At 36.8% G+C, this 19,325-nt stretch overlaps 1 protein-coding gene across 2 annotated transcripts in view; it reads right to left on the bottom strand.

Moving 5' to 3' along the window:
* Nucleotides 1-9,640: 9,640 nt before the first annotated feature.
* The window catches only part of LOC126457120 (GTPase-activating protein), a 132,987-nt gene continuing 123,302 nt past the window's right edge, over nt 9,641-19,325 (bottom strand). Inside the window, exons 19-21 of one of the 2 annotated variants that reach the window (XM_050093174.1) lie at nt 17,547-17,727; nt 17,024-17,155; nt 9,641-12,700 (exon numbers count right to left, since the gene is read on the bottom strand). In XM_050093174.1, coding sequence (XP_049949131.1) covers nt 17,056-17,155; nt 17,547-17,727 — 281 coding nt within the window. In that variant the 3' untranslated portion in view covers nt 9,641-12,700; nt 17,024-17,055. The remainder of the gene's footprint in view (nt 12,701-17,023; nt 17,156-17,546; nt 17,728-19,325) is intronic. The other variant, XM_050093175.1, reaches the window with a different exon arrangement.

The raw sequence follows: 19,325 nt of genomic DNA, 5'->3' as shown, positions 1-19,325 counted from the left end.
ATTGTAATTGCCAACATTTGTTTAGGCTGGATACATTCTCGGAAGGACGCGTTGCGGCGCTGAATGGAACTCTTCATTCGATCATGTAGATCGTCAAAAGTTCGTACACTCATCCGACAATAATTAAAAAACTTATCTTCATCTCCCCTTAATTCCTCAAAAAGAACAAAGAATGCACCCATTTCGTCTCGTCCCACACTGAGTGGATGAACCCAATGCAATCTTCTTTTTCTTCTCTTCAAACGTCTGTACAAGACAAGCCACGCTAATAACTGGTCGGGCTCCATTTGTCGTCTGCCGGCGGAAGGACGGAGCGGCACGGGATGCCGTGCTGTAGTCGGGTGAGTGTGAAGAGACACGGCTCTTTTGCCGGCCCGGCAAGAATGCCGGCTTGTCGGCTGCCGGGTGGTTGTGAAGTAAGTCTTCCTAACTGATAACCGTCTGAACTATGAAGGTATGATCAACGAGTTTTCTGCAGTCAAAGCCAGACGCAAACTTTGCTGACTGCTGAGTTTGTTTATTTATTCGTATTAGGCCTACTCTTAGAAATTTAAGATTATAATGCGATTTTTATTATAACTTAGAGCATAGTCATTGGATTTGCAAACTACAAATTACGTGCTTATTTTACAATTGCCGAAGGCAGAACGCAGAAAAATCTCGTTTACGTGCAGACGCGACCGAAGGTGCGCGACAATATTAAACAATACCTGAATGACCAAGGCCGCGCAGCGCTGTACAGTCGAGTCATACTGATACTGTAGTATAGTACAACTGAAGCGTATTCTTGGTGTCTGCTGAAATGTACAGTCATCGGGGAAATATATGTTATCGAAGAGTATGCTCAGATGAAAAGGTGTTAATAAATAACGTGGGCACTTAGATAAAAGCTTTGCCTATAACGTTACAAAGAGCTATTGTGAGAGCAGTAGCTGCAGCACAAAACTGTTCAGTCCTTACATGGATTAAATGTATTGTGTAACCGTATTATGCAGCATCTAGCTACATAGACTGTAATGCTTTAGAGGTTAACTATTAGATTATAAAACAAATTTGATTTTTCCACACTAGCCTGTAAAATTAAGTAATAGCAAATCCCGTTCTGTGTTTGTTCGTCTGTGTTTAGTTATTAGTTTGTGCACCGAAATCTCTGTTTCAGTTTCTTACACTTTCCTGCAGATTCACGTATTAATTCCGAACGTGTTTTTTTTTAATTTTTAATGTGCTACACATTCAAGTTATTAGATCGTAAATCGACAGTTTAATTTTGAACACATCTCTGTAAGAGCACGTATTAATTTCTAATGTATGACACGTTCGCTTCAATTTTTAGATCGTAACACAACTTTTTTATTTTCATTTTCAACGGTTTGGTGTAAAATAACATATTAAAAGTCAATGTAGGCCTATAACAAAAATCCGTTGTCTCCATGTTCTGCTGAATTTTTAGGCCGTAAAAGAAAAGTTATTATCCTTGTGTTCGTTTCCGTTGTCTTTCGAGAGAAGAGTGTGTTAACACAATGCAGTTTTAAGTTTGTTTCACCCGCTGCCGTACATCAAGTACCGTTTAGGAATCATATCACATTTTGATTGAGCGAGACTATACCGCTGACGCGTCCTTCAGATCAATGAATGGCAGAGTACGGAAACAGATTACAGCACTCCCACCCAAAACGGCTATTGTGAAGTGATCGGCGTATATAATATGGTGTGCCTATGGGCGCAAAAGTTTTAAATCCGCCACTGTGTGTCTCTATGAACTGCCTGCGTAATGTTGAGACACTCCCAATGGCAACAAGATCCCTAAATCTATTCCAAACAGAACATCTATGGGACCAGCTTGGACATCAAGTCTGCCCCGGTACAACTGTACAGGAAATCAAGAACTCTCTCCCAGTGCCAGTATCTGGCATATCAATGACCAGAGTTGTGGGCCAGCTCGCCTCAAGAGAGGCTACAACAAATTTATGAAGCTCTTTCTAACTGAATTGGTGTATGTACCTAGGCTAGAGGACGTGCAACAACATACTGACTGTTGTGCTCATGCTACCTAGTTGTTTGTAGATTTCATTTCATTCTGTAATCACTGAAATGACATCATATACCCTCTTGGATTCAGATGGATGTAAGTTGCACTAGTTATTTGGAGGTGAAGAGGCTTGCTCTGGATAGAGTAGCTTGGCAAGCTGAATCAAATCAGTCTCTGGACTGAAGACAACAACAATAACAATCAATAACAACATCCCTCCCAAGCTGTTAAGTTTCATTTTGTTTCCTCCTCACCAACTGGGTGTTTCACTTTTTTTGTCAGGCAGTGTACCATTTCAGCACAGACGTACAAGTACTAGCCACTGTTTGTAGTGAACCATATTATATGATCTCCCATCCCCTGACAATCTGTGTCTCAATGCGAAGAAACATTATAGTCATCAAAAAAATTCTATCCTCCCCAACATTAAAAATTAATTGTAAGAAGTGGTTTGGTTTCATCTGTCTGATGTGGAAGCTCTTGTGAAACAGTTGCAATAAATGGCAAATGTAAGGCACAGGTGGAATTCCATTAAAAGTCATGAATGATGCATTGTCAATACTACTTGCTGCCACTAAGTTCATAAATGCTTCCCAAGAAAATATTGGTAATAGAAATGTAGGAGTAAGGTACATAGATAGGAGCTGTCAAGAACTGCAAGCAAAGTATGAGGTACATACAGAGCCGGTTTAACTCCAACAAATTTGCTGACTCTAAATGTTCCAAAAAACAATTTCATTTCTTTAAGGAAAATAGTCATACTAAATATTTGTTCTTAGTCTTAATAACTACCAAACAGAGTGGCTATGTACCACCAAATTTTTTGGTTTGCTTCTAGATGAAAACCATAACTAGAAGGCCCATACTGTAAATCTCACAAATAGCCTGAACTCAATTTGCTTCACTTTACATTTACTCTCAAACATGCACAGCATAGAATACGGCAAGAGTTGAATATTTTTCATGGTTTTACTCCACAGTTGCATACTGGATCACTTTTGGAGACGTGGTAAAACAAATATCAAAACAATTTTCACTTGCAATAGTGAAGTGCAAAAATATTTGCAAAACATTCCGAATTACACTTTTCAAACAACCATTTCTGCAACTAAATTCATTTCTGTAGCCATGTCTCTCCATCCAAAAAGGGTAATCAGCTTGACAAGCTGCCTGTTAGTACATATCCGGTGTGCATGATTGCGGTGGTTAATGAGTGATGGGGAGCTGCTTAATTTTACATAGTCCCATATATGATCATTTATTGTTGATTTTTGATCAGTTTTTTGGTATATGAGATCCCATTAGCTCATCAGATACTGTTACTTATTGTATCACAGGAGCGTTCTATGTTATTTTATGCTATTTCATATTTGGCATGTTCTGCGTAGCGAAAAATTGATGATTATGAATGCTGGGTTACTCTGTTTGCTTTTCTCAGTTAGGACATGACTTGATTTTATTGCACCTGATAATGCAGCTAAAATGCTGTGAAACTGGTCATGCCTATAAATAAAGGACCGACAGTCAATCGGCCTTATCTTCAGAATGATAAATGCAGGCTGTGACTGCCTTTATTACAAAGTCTGTTGCACAGGTATCTTTCAGTTAACCAGTTTCAATTATAGTGAGTCGCCATTAACATTAAAAAACTAGAAAAGACAAAAATGCAAAATTACTGTCAAACTTAAACAATTACAAAAATACTATAACTTTTGGTAGAATTTCATCAGTAATAGTATTTTGTCTGTTTGGACCACTTTGTTTAAAATGAATAATTCAGTTTTTTTATGTTTACTTTTAAGTTGCCTCTTTCAAAGTGAGCTCTTGCCTTTTTGATAAAGTTATGTATCTCTTCAACTAGGCTGGGCTCACTGTCAGCATAGCAGGCACCAGATGTATCATCTGCATATGTAGTGATCAATTGCTTATTGTCAAGAGAAATTATTTACATAGCATATGAATAGGACTGGACCTAAAATGAAGCCCTGAGGAACACTAAAATTTATCTTTCTTATACTTGACTTTCTCCTCTCCAGTATTTCTTTATTAGTGTGTATAGTCTCTGTGCACTGCTGCCTACCCTTTAAATATATTTCTAGCAATTGCGTGAGTTCTCCAGTGACACCACTCTTTGCAATATCTGATAAGAGCATGTAATGAGGTCCAGGAATACTCCTGCTGCTTGGGATTTTTCATTTATTTTTTCAGTACATGATGGACAGACTGTAGTGCTGCTGACATGGCATTTTGATCTCTTCTGAAACCATGCTGGATATCACTTAATGTGTCAACATTGTTGTAATGTTCCAAGATTTTTTAAAATTTTCTCTGTCAGTTTGCTGAAAGTTGAGATTAGGGCAATGTGCCCATAGTTCTGCACATGCTTTATTTCCCCATTTTAGTGTATTGCTTTGACTACAGCCAGTTTCAACTTTTCAGGGAACACACTTTATTCGAGAACACAGTTTATTAGATGAACTAGTGATTTCAGTAGTTCATGTTCACATTTCTTCAATAGATGTGGAGAAATTTCATTTAATCCTGTTGATATTTTGTTTCTGGGGCTGTCAATAAGCTGCTGAATGTCATATGCATTTACTGTGGATAGTATACTGCAGTTCTGATTGTTACTGGTCTCAAATGTGTGCTGTGTATCCTGTTACTGAAAGACATAATTTTCGACCGTATCTATGAAGCAATTATTAAAAATATTGCTTACTGGAAGGGGATCAGAGATATCTTCATTATTCACAGTTAATTGTACATTATTGATTTTAGTTTCTGTCTCATTGTTTCTGATTTTATTTACAACTGACCAGCAAGTCTTTGAAACATTATCTGAACCTCGTATCAGTTGGCTGATTCTTTCTGATTTTATTCTCCTGACTTCTTTGCGGACTTGTAGAGTTCTTTATTTCACTCTGAGTTAATCAGTCTGTGTAAACTATACATTTTCCATTTTTTCTTTCAGATCTTTTGCTTTAAAATCTAATGGCACAGGTTTTGAAGGTTGATTTTCCTGGATACTCACTTTTTTAAATTCCATGGCCTATTTAAGTGCTGTCAGAATTTCTGTGAACATGTTCCATTTATTGTTGACCCTAATGGTAGTTGTAACTGATTCCCATGGTTCGTGGCTTCAAGTATGTCGTAGTGTTGCAATGGTTTTTTTTTTTTTTTCTGATAGTATTCGTCTGTGATTGTACCTTTTTTTTTTTTTGTTTGAATTTTGTATTACGTTTTAGCACTAGTGTTTGGCCTAAATGATCTGAGAGGTGATCATTTATGATATCTGTTGAGATGATGTGGTCATAATTTGTGATAACATGATCAATTGAACTACTATGTGTGGGTAATAGTCCAAGAAGATCTTTAGCTCCATACTTCTACAACCTGGCATTAATTTACAGGGTGTCCCAGTAAAACCTCCCTGATTTCAAGGACCCAGGAGAGAAAACCCACAGTAGATACGACAATGAAAAATGCACCACATTGTAGATCATCTCAAAGAATTTATATTCCCGCATCAGAAGTGCCAAATACGATCGCCAGAGTGTAGCATGGTCACGTGAAGTGAAAATGGCGACTCCACAGCAGCGCGAGCAAGCATAATGTGGTTTGCAGAAACAAAATCGCCAATTACTGTGCAAAGAAATTGTCGTCTTGTGTATGAATGTGATAAACCTGATGTGGAAACAATTAAGGAGTGATATAGGAAGTTTCTGGCAACAGGTAGTGTTCAGAAACATTCTGGTGGTGCACATTACGGAGTTTCAGAAGAGACAGTGAACATCACACAAACATTTCTCAGAAGCCCACAGAAGTCAATTTGTGAAGTATCTAGGCAACTTGATTTACCTTGATCAATACTGCATGGTGTAGTTCATCAGTGTCTTCATGTGTGTGCTTACAAAGTGCAAATTCTGCAACATCAGACGCTGAATGACAAACCACGCTGACAACAATTGGCTGTGGATATGCTCCAGCATATTGGTATGGATGCCAGCTTCCTGGAAAGATGTTTATTCTCAGATGAGGCAACCTTTCATCTATCAGGAAGGGTTAATAGGCATAATGTTTGGATCTGGGGTTCGCAAAATCCGCACGTTGTCATTGGATATGTTCATGATAGCTCTAAACTAAATGTCTGGTGCGGGCTAACGCATGACAGGACTGTTGGACCGTTCTTTTTTGCAGAACTAACAGTGAATGGGTCAGTGTGTCTGGACATGTTGGAGCAGTTTGTGTACCCTCAGATACAAGACTTGCAGCCCAACATCATTTTTCAACAAGATGGAGCTCTGCCACATTGGTCAACGGCTGTTCGCAAGTTCCTGGATAGGAAATTTCCCAGTCGTTGGTTGGAATGTGGAGGACCCATTGCCTGGCCACCACGTTTATCTGACATTACGCCGCTCGATTGCTTCATGTGGGAATTCGTGAAAGACCGCACGCATGCGAGTAAAGTGGACGATATTCCTAAGTTGTGACATCGTATCACTAATGTGATTGCAACAATAACAGAGGAAATGTTACAAAGAACGTGACAAACAATTGAATATAGACTCGATATTCTTCGTACTACAAATGGTTCACATGGAGAGGTGTATTGATGATAAATAAATAAATTCTTTGAGATGCTCTACAATGTGGTGCATTTTTCATTGTCGTATCTACTGTGATCTCCCCCTCCCCCCCCCCCCCCCCCCCCTGGGTCTTTGAAATCAAGTAGTTTTGAGAGGGACACCCTATACATTAAACTCCATCAAGTGATTTCAGAAAAGCATCAAAATTTCCACAGGGGGATCTATATACACTTATGACACAGAACGGAACAGTGCAAAATATTGCAATTTCGAAATTTTTGCAACACAGAAATTGTTCCCCATGGCACTTTTTCCATGGTGGTTATCAACTTACATTTTTTTGGAGCAGATGGTAACACCACCACCTTTATTGTGTGATCTGCAGTAGAATGTAGCTAGGTTGTAGCCTTCTAATTTGCAATATTGAACGTTGTCCACTGTTTTCTGGTGTTCTGTAACTATTACTACATGTGAAGATAGTACTGTAATAAATGATTCAGAAGCATCTATTCTGTCTCCTAAACCCTGAACATTATAATGCAAAAGTGATAAACTAATCTCATGTGGACTGAAGCCTGTTAAAGGCACACATGAAACATACACACCTGCATCTGGTGTTCGGTTTTTTGTCCTAAAAAAACATCGCTCTTGTCCAGCTGATGTATTGTTTTACTGAACTGGGAGTTCGTGGTTGATTCTCCCAAGTATTCATTATTTTTGTCCTTAAGAGGGATGGCCTCTGTAGCACAACACTGCACATTCAATTTGCTGTTCACTAAATCTTGGATCCTTGTTATAATTAAGTCCTCCCCATACTAGTCTGTTGAGATGTAAGCCATGGGATATGCGGAATCTTCTTCCTACGCAGCTTATGGTCACAAAATGTAACATTTTTGAATCTCGCACATATATTTATGATCTTCGCACTTGTTTGTTTACACACAAGCAGATTGGCAAGTCATGTAGCCCTCTTTTGAGTGAGATCACTAGGTCTTTCGTTTCATTTGTTCCCGCTAAGAACACGAAGAAGTCTTTATTTGTTGTTGGTGTTTTCATGTCATAGTTCATGGAAGTCGCTGCCTGAAATTTTGCGCTTGGTTACACTACGCTAGTTATTTAGTGATTGCTTCTAGACTGAAATTCGGGTAATTTCCAAAATTGTTTGCCTATCGAAGCTGCAGGCTCCAAACAATAGATATCGAAAGTGTGATTCTAAATCGATCACGCAACATTATTGTGAAGTTCCTGTCAACATTGTTACACAATTCTGTAAATAATGAAGTCAAAATTTCTCATTTATTTGATAGTCTGTCCAATAAATCGTGGCTGCATCCATGACCAATATGGTCATTTACTTTTATATCACATTTTAGTTCTGCACTTTCATATCTTCTGATCTTTCTTCATCCTCACTAAGTTGGCAGAACCAATTTTGTTACGCATTGTCTTCAGTCCAGGAGTGGCCTACTGGGACCGTCCGACCACCGTGTCATCCTCGGTGGAGGATGCGGATAGGAGGGGCGTGGGGTCAGCACACTGCTCTCCTGGTCGTAAGATGGTATTCTTGACTGCAGCCGCTACTATTCGGTCGAGCAGCTCCTCAATTGGCATCACGAGGGTGAGTGCACCCCGAAAATGGCAACAGCACATGGCAGCTTGGATGGTCACCCATCCAAGTGCCGACCATGCCCGATACCGCTTAACTTCGGTGATCTCACGGGAACCGGTGTATCCACTGCAGCAAGGCCGTTGCCAGTTTAGTTATGAGATTGTTACAACCAACATAAAAATTATTAAATGTGTGACTAAAATTTCGTAGGAACAAAATGAAATGTGTTTTTAAACTATAAGGAAACAATTAGGTCAGTCACCACAAAATTAATTTTCTCGTTAATATTGTAAAAACAGAAAATAACGAAAAGGTAGGAGGGAGCTCACAGGGGAACTAGGGCCTGGTTTGTCTTTTTATTTGCGTCCCTCCCCTGGCCAGCAGTAGCACTTGCAAAAGATGAAATTATATTTTAACTTAGAGCTTATGTAAGATGAACATCAACAAAGGCAAAACAAGGATAATGGAGTGTAGTTGAATTAAATCAAGTGATAGTGAGGAAACTATTAGGAAACGAGACACTAAAAGTAGCAGATGAGTTTTGCTATATGGACAGCAAAATAACTGATTACAGTCGAAGTAAAAAGGATATAAAATGTAGACTGGCAATTTCAAGAAAAGCATTTCCTAAGAAGAGAAATTTGTTAACATCAAATATAGACTATGTGTTAGGAAGTCTTTCTTGAAGGTATTTGTGTGGACTGTGGCATGTACAGAAGTGAAACACTGATGATAAACAGTTTAGACAAGAAGAGAATAGAAGCTTCCGAAATGTGGTGCTACAGAAGAATGCTGTAGATTAGATGAGTAGATCACATAACTAATGAGGTGTTGAACACAATTTGGGAGAAAAGAAATTTGTGGCACAACTTGATCAAAGGAAATCAAGGAATCACCAATTTAGTATTTGAGGGAAGTGTGGGGGGTAAAATCAGAGAGTGAGACCAAGAGATGAATACAGTAAGCTGATTCAGAAAGATGTAGGTTGCAGTGAAGATGAAGCAGTTGCACAGAATAGAGTAGCATGAAGAGCAGCATTAAAACAGTCTTTGGACTGAATACCACAACAACAACACTAACAGCTCAAGGAAGGCTTTACACAAGGAACGTATAAATTTCTACATTTTGGCATGGGGCATTACTTGCAACAGATTTTCAAGATCTGCTGGGAGAAAAGGCCTCGTATCAAATTCTGAAAGACTTAACCTTAGTTGATCCTTTGATAGAGCTTCAGCTTCAACAAATCTAACTTTGTTTGCGTAAACAGATACTTTCACATGCAGTTTCTTCCAAGACACTCTATGGATAAATTCGTGATAAAAAATGAAACATTTTCATTTATGTCAATATTAACCATTTTATATATATATTTATAATGTATAAAAACACAAAACATAACATCTTTCTTTATATTAAAGTATAAAATTATGAGAGCTAAAAATTTACAGGTTAGCTTTTTTCTTTTTTACAAAAGAGAACACTGGGAAAACCTTACAATACATTACATTGTTACCTTACACACTTGTAATCAAACTTCATTCTTGTAATGTACATAAGTCATTTGTAAATACATTTGCATTTCTGCTCAACATTTGTACTTAAGACAATGGTCTTGTAAAATAAAAAGTAATTACTATTCTACATAGGTAATCACACTATACAAAACAAGAACAAATAATTTCACACACAACAGTACACAGAAATGTGAGTTGAATTTCACAGCCTTCAGATTGGTACAAAGTCATTAAAAATTTGACAAACATAAAACGAACATTTCTTGCTAATAGCAAATGTTATTCTTTGCTTCTGATAACAATTGCTCAGTCAGCATAAGAAAATACATGACACGTTCCACTTTGGCACACAGAAATATGAAATCGGTTTCTCTGGAGACAAAAAAATTCCTCTTGTGATGTAAGGAAACTAAATCTTCCTCCACAGTACAACATGTCAATGAAAATACTGTACAAACTAATATACAACACTTCTGACACTACTTATGAAAGTGAAATAAATAAACTTAATAAATGTAGCTAGGAAAACACTGATTATCCCTTGCGTGCACACACACACACACACACACACACACACACACACACACACACACAACACTCAATTAAACATTACTTTAAACAATAAACACCGTTAATATCTAAAGAGGAAGCCAGTACACGAACCTCAATGGTTTAAAAAGAGAGAGCACATTAAGATACTGCAAAGTTTGGAAATGGGATACAGTGCAGCATCAGAGCTAGTGAAACATGTATAAGAAATTACCTCTTGAATTTTCACAATCAGAACAATGCAAATATAATGTCCTTCAATTGATACTTTGGTTGTTTATAATCATATATTTGATAAAGTGTAATGTCACAATTTTATATGTACCTGAATGTTAGACAATCATTGTGACCCACAATGAATGAGATGTGTAAAAATTAATTATTAATTTTAGAGTTAATGAAGTCCACTGAAGCAAGCCATGACTATGATTTACAATACTACACAATATCAGCATTAGAATCTCATCAGTTCAAACATAACAATTTTTATTTGTGTAATTTATGTACTACCCAACTGAGATATTATTGCACTTGGCCTCCTGTGGCCATTATCAGAAATATTTTTTACAATGTGGAGTCTGAATAGCTTCAAGAACAAGTCGTCTGATTGTTAGAAAAACAGAGCATATTCTGAAGGACTTCAAGTGCAAAAGTAAACTCATGAGCTGACTGAAATGCCCTCACACTCAGGTGCAATAACATTGTGGTTGACTTGTAGACCATATAGTTTACTTTCTTCTACTGAGGCTGCACTGTTTCACAGTACCATTCAAGCTGATAAGGGTTCTCTGAAGAACAGATGGCAAATTTGTGTTAAATATTAAAAATAAATTTTTGTTTACTTGTAGCCAAACTATTGCACTCTGTGTTTGAGCAGTCAGAGAACTGTTTCAAGGACTCTGTAGCAGCTAATGAGGTAATGTAAGTAACTAATATATTTAAGTTCGGAGCAGTATTCCTTCTATGAATCACTGTGGAAGTCAGGAAATTATCATCAACATACGACGGAAGTGGTAATGACAGATTTTGTTACCATTCAGTAAAACTCAATAGTAAAGAAGGCTTGTAGTTGGACTGTTCCCCATTTGTTGGGCACAAATTTACTCTGTGCCAAGAGTGTACAAGTGGTGTTACATGAATAAAAGGCAACTCTTCAATGGAAAACTCACACTGAAGTTCAGAACAAGTCAATTCAAGAGAGGTCAGTGTGAAGAGAATAGTAACTTACTTGTGAGTGTAGAGACAGTTTTGCTGTAACTCCATAAAATTTGAGAGACAGCATTGATGTGTCAGTGTAGCTGAAGTCTTTTGGGAAATAACCATATTCTCATTGGAATTTATTGAGGCTGTGATGCCCAATTACAATCAATCAATCACATCTAATTAAAGTTTGTTTTGGAATGCATATTTGTAAGAGAGAACAGTGCTAGGAATTTTTAAATATTGACATGATCTCTCTATATTCAGGTGAATGTTCTCTATAAATAATGCACTTGGAAGTACTATGGAAAGAGGCATGTGAAAATTTTGTGTTATGTAATGAATAATTTGTGATCTGTTCTTCAAACATTATCAGCATTTGTGGATTATAATATTAGCTGTCAACATCTCAGGGAATATATTTATAATAGCACCTATTGTTACAGAAATGAAAACCTTTGCATGCAATACAATTTATAAAATAATTTATGAGTCACATTTCATAAAGCAATGAATTAGTGAGTAGTAAAACACTTTTGTTGTGTGTGGTGTGCAAGTCTTACACAATGGAATGAGAGTTAAAACAAAAGTAAGTGATTGATACAGAACAATGTCAATATGACTAAATGCTTCCAGTTACCCAATCACACAATATTCTTACACATGAGATTTCTTATCATATAACAGCACCAAACTTTGCATTTAAAAATGTCCAACAGCATAATGAGAACATATCATCTATCAGTCCCTACAAATGCCCTTTTCTTATTGTACCTTACAGTTTTTGCAACTATAAATATACAGCAGTAACATGGTGTCCATTTTGTGTTATCACAAATGCACTTTTATTTCTAGCAGAAATTTTATGTTCTAGTCAGTATCTAGTTGGCTGTTTTATTGCACTTGCCATGTGCACTCCTATGCATATGGATGTTTGCATGCAAGAACATATGCATATTGTACAATAAAAAATTCTACGAAAAAAACATTAATCTCAACTCTACCTTTTTGAACACTGCCACTGCGATTTCTGTCTTCTCAGAACCTCACAATTACACTTTTCTGATATTAAGCACGTAATTTCACATGCTTCATTTTAAAGAACTGAAAAAATACAAAATACCACTGATGTGCCAGCTCTGTAATTACCACTTAATCTTCTCAAACATCAACTTCACAGCACCAAATAAGCTCTAGTTGGAGCAACAGTCTCCTGCAAATTATTAAGGAAAAAATTAATATATTAGAAATTGAGGGCAATATCTAATTTAAAGGAATTGAATTTAAAGTTGAATTGAGCAGATTAAAAGAAAAGACAGAGTTTCAGATCAACAGCGTCAGGAAAAATTCACAGAAGTAGAGATGAAAGATAGAGATATTTCTAAATGAAAACCAATGAAGACTTCATACACATATTAATGTCCCATTCTACCAGACTGCCATGCCCCTTTTAACAGTGAAATCTATGAAATGTTTCCTTTCTGCTGCTCCATTTACACTAAAATTACATGCTTCATAAAGAATAACCAAAAGAAATGAAAGAGAACTGCATCTAACAATCATACTCTTAATCAAATTCAGAGCAAGAAATTTGCTGTAGAAAGTTTTTGTATGGTATTTTTATAACTCCTAATAATAGTATCTATGACTTGGATGGGAAAAAAAGAGAACTACCGTATTTACTCGAATCTAAGCCGCGCTTTTTTCCGGTTTTTGTAATACAAAAAACCGGCTGCGGCTTAGAATCGAGTGCAAAGTAAGCGGAAGTTCTGTAAAATGTTGGTAGGTGCCACCACAAGTAACTTTTGCTGTCGAATATATGTAGCGCTACACAGGCATGCTTTGCAGGCACAAAGATAAATACTGGCGCCAAAATCTCTGCGTCAGTAAATAAATTAAAAAAAATAAAAAGGTGGAAGATGAGCTTTTTTCTCCGCCCTGAGTTTCGACCACTGCATTTTCATACATTATCCAATGAAGTAAATACAAATTCCGTATTGTTCATCTTCGAATGTAGCAGCCTTTCAATGTACTACGAAAATCCGACTGGCAAGACTGCTTGGGATGTTTGTCAATATGGCCAATTCTACGTTCTGAATTTTTTCCTACCTGTGACAAGAGATGGTTGCTAATAGGAACTTTTATGAATTGTGAATCACATGCAGTATTCTCTACATCATAAGAATAATACGAATATAAACATTTTGCCATGTATTATTTTGTGTTTACTGCTACTTCATTTAAATCCTGTCTGCCTAATAAACAACGAAACTAGAGTGAGACAACAGCAATCGCAGAAGAATATACATATCATGCCATGTTTATATTAGTATTATTCTTACGCCGATTAGAGATACAGCCAGAAATGAAGCACGACAACTGACTAGATTTTTAAATCTAAGATGACTAATTTCTGTGCAGAAGGTTATGTACTAAAGAGGTATCTGCAAAGATATTCAAACGGAGAAAAATTTTCGCTAAACTCTCCTTCACAACATCTTCTGTCACACGCAGTCTATTATTTGGTTCTTGTTGATCATTATCAAAGAAAGCAGCAGTGTAAGTAACAACAAATTGCAGTCTCTTTCCATTGTTTCGCTAATGAGACGATTTTATTTATTTATTTATTTATTTATTTTAATTAGAAGCAGCGGTAGCGCGTACAAAAGCAAGCGATGCCGCGAGCGGCGACAGGTCGTAAACATTCATTATCAGAATGCAACAAACAATGCGTGACACAGTACAATAATGCATTTACAGCTTAGAGTGACGTAAACACCTATAACAAAGTAACGGCACTTATGAGATCAAAGAAAAATAAGCAATCAATTCAACCCAGACGAAGCATGTGAAAAAGGAAGGGTACCCGTATAAATACGGACGGAGCACCTGACGCATAGCAATGGCTACCTGGTAAAGCTTAACTGCTAAGCTTACGACTCGAACCAAACTACTGTAGCTGTATCGTCATTCATTCGACCGAAATTGTGTCTCATATTACAATGGACCAACTTTGTTTCGATTTTGAGGTGCGGCCTAAAACTTTTCTCTCCCTTTGAATTTCGAATCTCAAATTTCAGGTGCGGCTTAGATTTGGGAAAAATTTTTTTCCTTGATTTCGAGTCTCATTTTTCAGGTGCGGCTTAGATTCGAGTGCGGCTTAGATTCGAGTAAATACGGTACTCGCCAGACAGCAGCAGAACAAAATACAAAGGAAGATGTCAATTTGTCTGATTTCACAACTAGTGCTCTTCTTCAGGCTTAAGAGTGGAAAGGAGGAAAAGGGTCTGGAAAGTCTTAGTGATATAGTAAAAGTCACGCAGGACACTAAGTTAATTTTCGATAAATCTTTTTGTGTCTAATACAGTTTCACTTACACTATTACAAGACACTAACAAGTATCATAAATACCCTGTGTAGAACATTATCAGTCATGGGAATAGTTGTGTAAATGCTTCGAGAGATGTGTGTGTGGATGAAATGTACTGTTTACTGGTGGTAACCCTGATTATGCCACACAATGACAAGTTGAACATGTCAAAATACTGGTCATCAGCTGCTCTTCTTCATACTTTAATTTTTTGCAAAATAATGTCTCAAGTCAGGTATTAGCTGTTGGTCCATATGCTTCATTTTTGTGACAATAACATTTCTTCTTAGGGTGACAGACTGTTCACAATACGGTCTGTAATAGTGTATGTGAAAGAAGAGTTTGGATTTACTCTCACACCATTTCAAAATGTGTGTGCTGACGAAAGCCTTCTCCTGTTCAAAGAGTGCCTCTTTTTCAAACAGTACATTCGGTCAAAAAGAAGTCTTCTAGAATAAAAATGTTTGCTCTGTGTGACTGTGAAACTGGATTTCTTAGTTTCCACTGGTGCAACAAATTAAATAGAAACTAGCAAAGATTATTTGGGAAAATCAAGCAATATAGTGACAATGATTCTGGAACCTCATCAGGGAAGAGGGCACCCATTTTTTGTTGACAACTGGTACACAAGTCCAGTATTTGCATGACAGAAGAATTAATGCATTAGATACAGTTCGTATGTATAGAAAAAACATGCTAAATCTTGAACGAATAAGGAGAAATGGAAGTATAGTCGATGAGCAGGCTACTAGTAATGAAATGGTGTGACAGGAGAGATGTATGCTTGTTGACTACATCATACAGCTGAAATGGCATCAACAGCAAAAAGGAACCATCAAAAAAATCTCGAAGAACTCAAACCAAAATGCATGTTAGATTATAATCAATCAATACGAGCAGTAGAAAAGTGTGACATGATACTAAGTACAACTGAAAGTGTTCGAAAAACCAATTCTCTTTTCACTTTCTAGACTTTTACTAAATTCCCAGGTCACGTGCAAAGCTCACACATGGAAAAATCTGTCAATGCTGAAGTTAAATGCGAGTCATATTCAAGAATTTTTAGAAAAATATTATCACAAAACAACAAAATCTGGAGGCTGCTGATGAGAAGAGGAAAACCCCCTCATGACTACAAGGAAGACACATTCCAAGCACACTGCCGAATCATCTCGAAAAGGAAGGCACCCCATGAAAGGATGTGTTGTTTGCAGTAAGAGAAACAAGTGAAGGGAATCATGGTATTGTTGCAAAAGATGTGATGTTGGACAGTATTTTGTTCCATGCTTCAAAATGTATTGCACCAGAAAGAATTTATGAAATGTATTGTTACCTTTTTATTTATTACTACCCTTTGTTTATATCAATAAAAACAAAAGTGTGGCACTGCCTGTCATGCTTTCCTTGTACACTATTTACGTAGTTCTACTCGGAACTTGTCAATGGAATTTGGAATATATGTCCTTAGCAGCTGCTTCCAACCTATATAATCTACCGTTGCATAGCACTTCAGTAGGCATGAGACAGCTTTACTCTTTGTACCCAACCTGTCTCTGAAAACTGTTTTCATGAAAATTTGTTAATTACATATATGAATTTCAAACCAGCAAACGGTAAATACAAAGTTCAAATGTGTTGGCAGCACTGAGTGAAATTTCTTCCCTGCACCATTTCTCATCTAGCAGTGGTCACAATGCTCATTCAACAGTAATAGCAATATCAATGTGGCACTAAAGGCGAGCCACACTGCATGCCAAAAAGGTCTTGCACAGCCACGAATGCTGTGAGACGCCCAGCTGTGCATGCAGCTGTCGCGCTGCTGCAAAGAGCTCTGCAGTGAATGGGTTAAAAACGTTCTTTACTTGAATATATTATTCTAACTTAATAATTATGACGCCACCAACTACACAGACTAAGAGATTAACAGTAGAGAGGTATATGAAAAGTAGAGATTATTGTAGATTATATATCAGAACCGCATTATTCATTTGCAAATTTTGACTTTCTACACTTTTCAATCTTTCTTTCTGCCCTGCCTCTTTGAATCATGTGTTTCCCTTTCAATTTTATTGTAATTGGATTAAGACTTTTGATCCAGCACCTTGCACTTTGGGTTTAATAGGAATTTACAATAGAAAAGCAGCCTCCTGCTAATAAGTTACATACCCATACTTCACAGAAGATGAAAGAAGTAATTGTCAGTTAGGTATACTGCAAGTCTTTCTTAAGATACTGTTGTCCATACGTCCAAAACTAGCAGCAAGTAACAGGTAGTTGTCATCGCCAATTGGTGCTTGCCTAGAAAACAAAGTCCAAAATTTACTGTGGTGTCCGCATGCAGCAACATTTCAAATGATCAACATAAAAATATAAATCAAAATAAGTACTGAATGAATAAAGTGAATATGTAAGGGTATATCTGAAATGGCAAACAAAATGCTTGAAATATCAGATAGGAAATAAATACTAAATTCAGGAATTCCACATACGTGCTTCTCCACGGGCAACAAACTTGGAGAAAATTCTACTCCACATAGAATTTTTAGGTTTTTGTATTACTGCAATCTCTAATATTTTCTTTATCATCTTATCTTTTTATCTGAGAAATTATGGACTTCTTCCAAATAGTTTCTACGTATAGTGTCCAACCAGTACACAAGTAACGAGTGCAAAACAGTTATCAACTTACTTGCTCCCATACTTAGTTTCACGAGCCAAAGATCTTAAATAATTTCGATGTTCTTGTTCCAATTCATAAGCAGCTTCACAGATTTGTGTCAGTGTCTTGAAACATGACTGGACATCTTCAATAACAAAATTTGGCAAGAAACACAGATCACCAGTATATACAGCTTGACATTCACAGGACTCTGTAACAAAAGGAGTTGCATCAATACCCAAAATAAATAGGGTGTATATTGTGCTAAAGCAAACACAAATAAAAAGAAAGCTGTGTATTTATTTCAATTCCCCATTTGGTTAGTGCAAACTCTTAACACTGGAATCAGGCTGAACAATTACTGCAAATTATGTTTGGAAACCAAGAGTAACAAAAAATTATTTTTAGTATGTGTATACCAGTAACACATTAAACAAATACCCATTACTCCCATGGAGGAAAAAAAACTTTTATATATTAACAGCAAAAGTACAGATAAGGTGGGGAGAAATATGGAACACTAAAGTTTCTGTAAGATACCAAGTGAAAAACCTATCAAGTGAAAGCAATACTGAAAGTCAGCTAATGGGATGGTAACCTGCAAACAGTGTGTTGAGATGTTAGGCAGGAAAACAACACAGCAGCGCAGTTTATTTTATGAAATCCTTAATATTTATCGATAAATTATGAAGGCTGAAGACAGTTTCATTTGTCTACTGGAAAAGCTATTCATTTTTGCAGTTTATATTCCATGGCAAACCTGCACTCTTTACCTGTCTTTTTAAACAAATTTATGTACAAATTTGATGGCAAATTTTTATATAGATATAGTACTTGACTCTGCATAAAGTCTACTACTTCTAATACTCAGTGTTAGACGAGAGGGGAAAGTATTCTCCCAAAGTTCAGAGCAGTTTAGATGTGAATCTCACAGTGACATGGATTACATAAGCTGTCTTTAAGAGCTGAAAGAACTGAATTAAAAGAATGTTTCCAATTGTTTGGGAATTGAAGGGTACAGGGCAAAAGAAAGAGTGTCCAAAAAATTTAAAATAAGATATTAGTACACTGCTTGCTTCTCAGTCCACTGTTGGATCTTGGTATATAGTACAAGGGAAAAACACAACATTGACCAAGTTACAGATGATTAAAGAATTCATGTACAATGGATCACGTGACAGAGTCAATCTGTATCACGGCAATAAACAACACTGTCCGTTAAGGTACAATCGGTGCATGTGCGCGCTGTGTTCCGATTCAGGGTCTACCGTCAGTATGTTTGAGGTTACAGCGTCTGATTCATTTGATTCACAATGTGTGTACTGTGTTTCTTGGTTAATAGTTTTTCATTCATTGCAGCTTGAATTCTTTCTACAATAATGTTGGGTGATGAATTTCAACATCCTTTAAGTGAAGGAAGTAACAAAAATGTAATTGCTAGTGATGAAAAATCAACAAAAAAATTTAAAGACACAGTTGCCTCAGTAATGTTGGAAAAAAGCTACGCACCTCTTCATTTGAGACTGGAGATGATGTTGGCAATATGAATGCCAAGTATTTTTCTAGTAATGAATGGCATTACCTATTAACACAAAATGATCTTGGGTGTGATGCTGTTACTGATGCACAAAACAGTTATTAATCAAGATTTATATCAGTGCATCTTGTAGCACATCACAGACCCAGGCAGAATGAAGATGCCACGTTAAATGACAGCTCCAACAGCTAGCAAGTTAGGGTGACAAGGGATAGTGAAGCAGTAGAGGTACCAGTTTGTTTCAAAGCATTCCAGTCACTCTTTAGGATTAA

Source organism: Schistocerca serialis, chromosome 2 (genome assembly GCF_023864345.2).
Source record: "Schistocerca serialis cubense isolate TAMUIC-IGC-003099 chromosome 2, iqSchSeri2.2, whole genome shotgun sequence".
In the NCBI taxonomy this organism is placed as follows: Eukaryota; Metazoa; Arthropoda; class Insecta; order Orthoptera; family Acrididae; genus Schistocerca; species Schistocerca serialis.
This window is presented reverse-complemented; position numbering and strand designations above follow the sequence as displayed.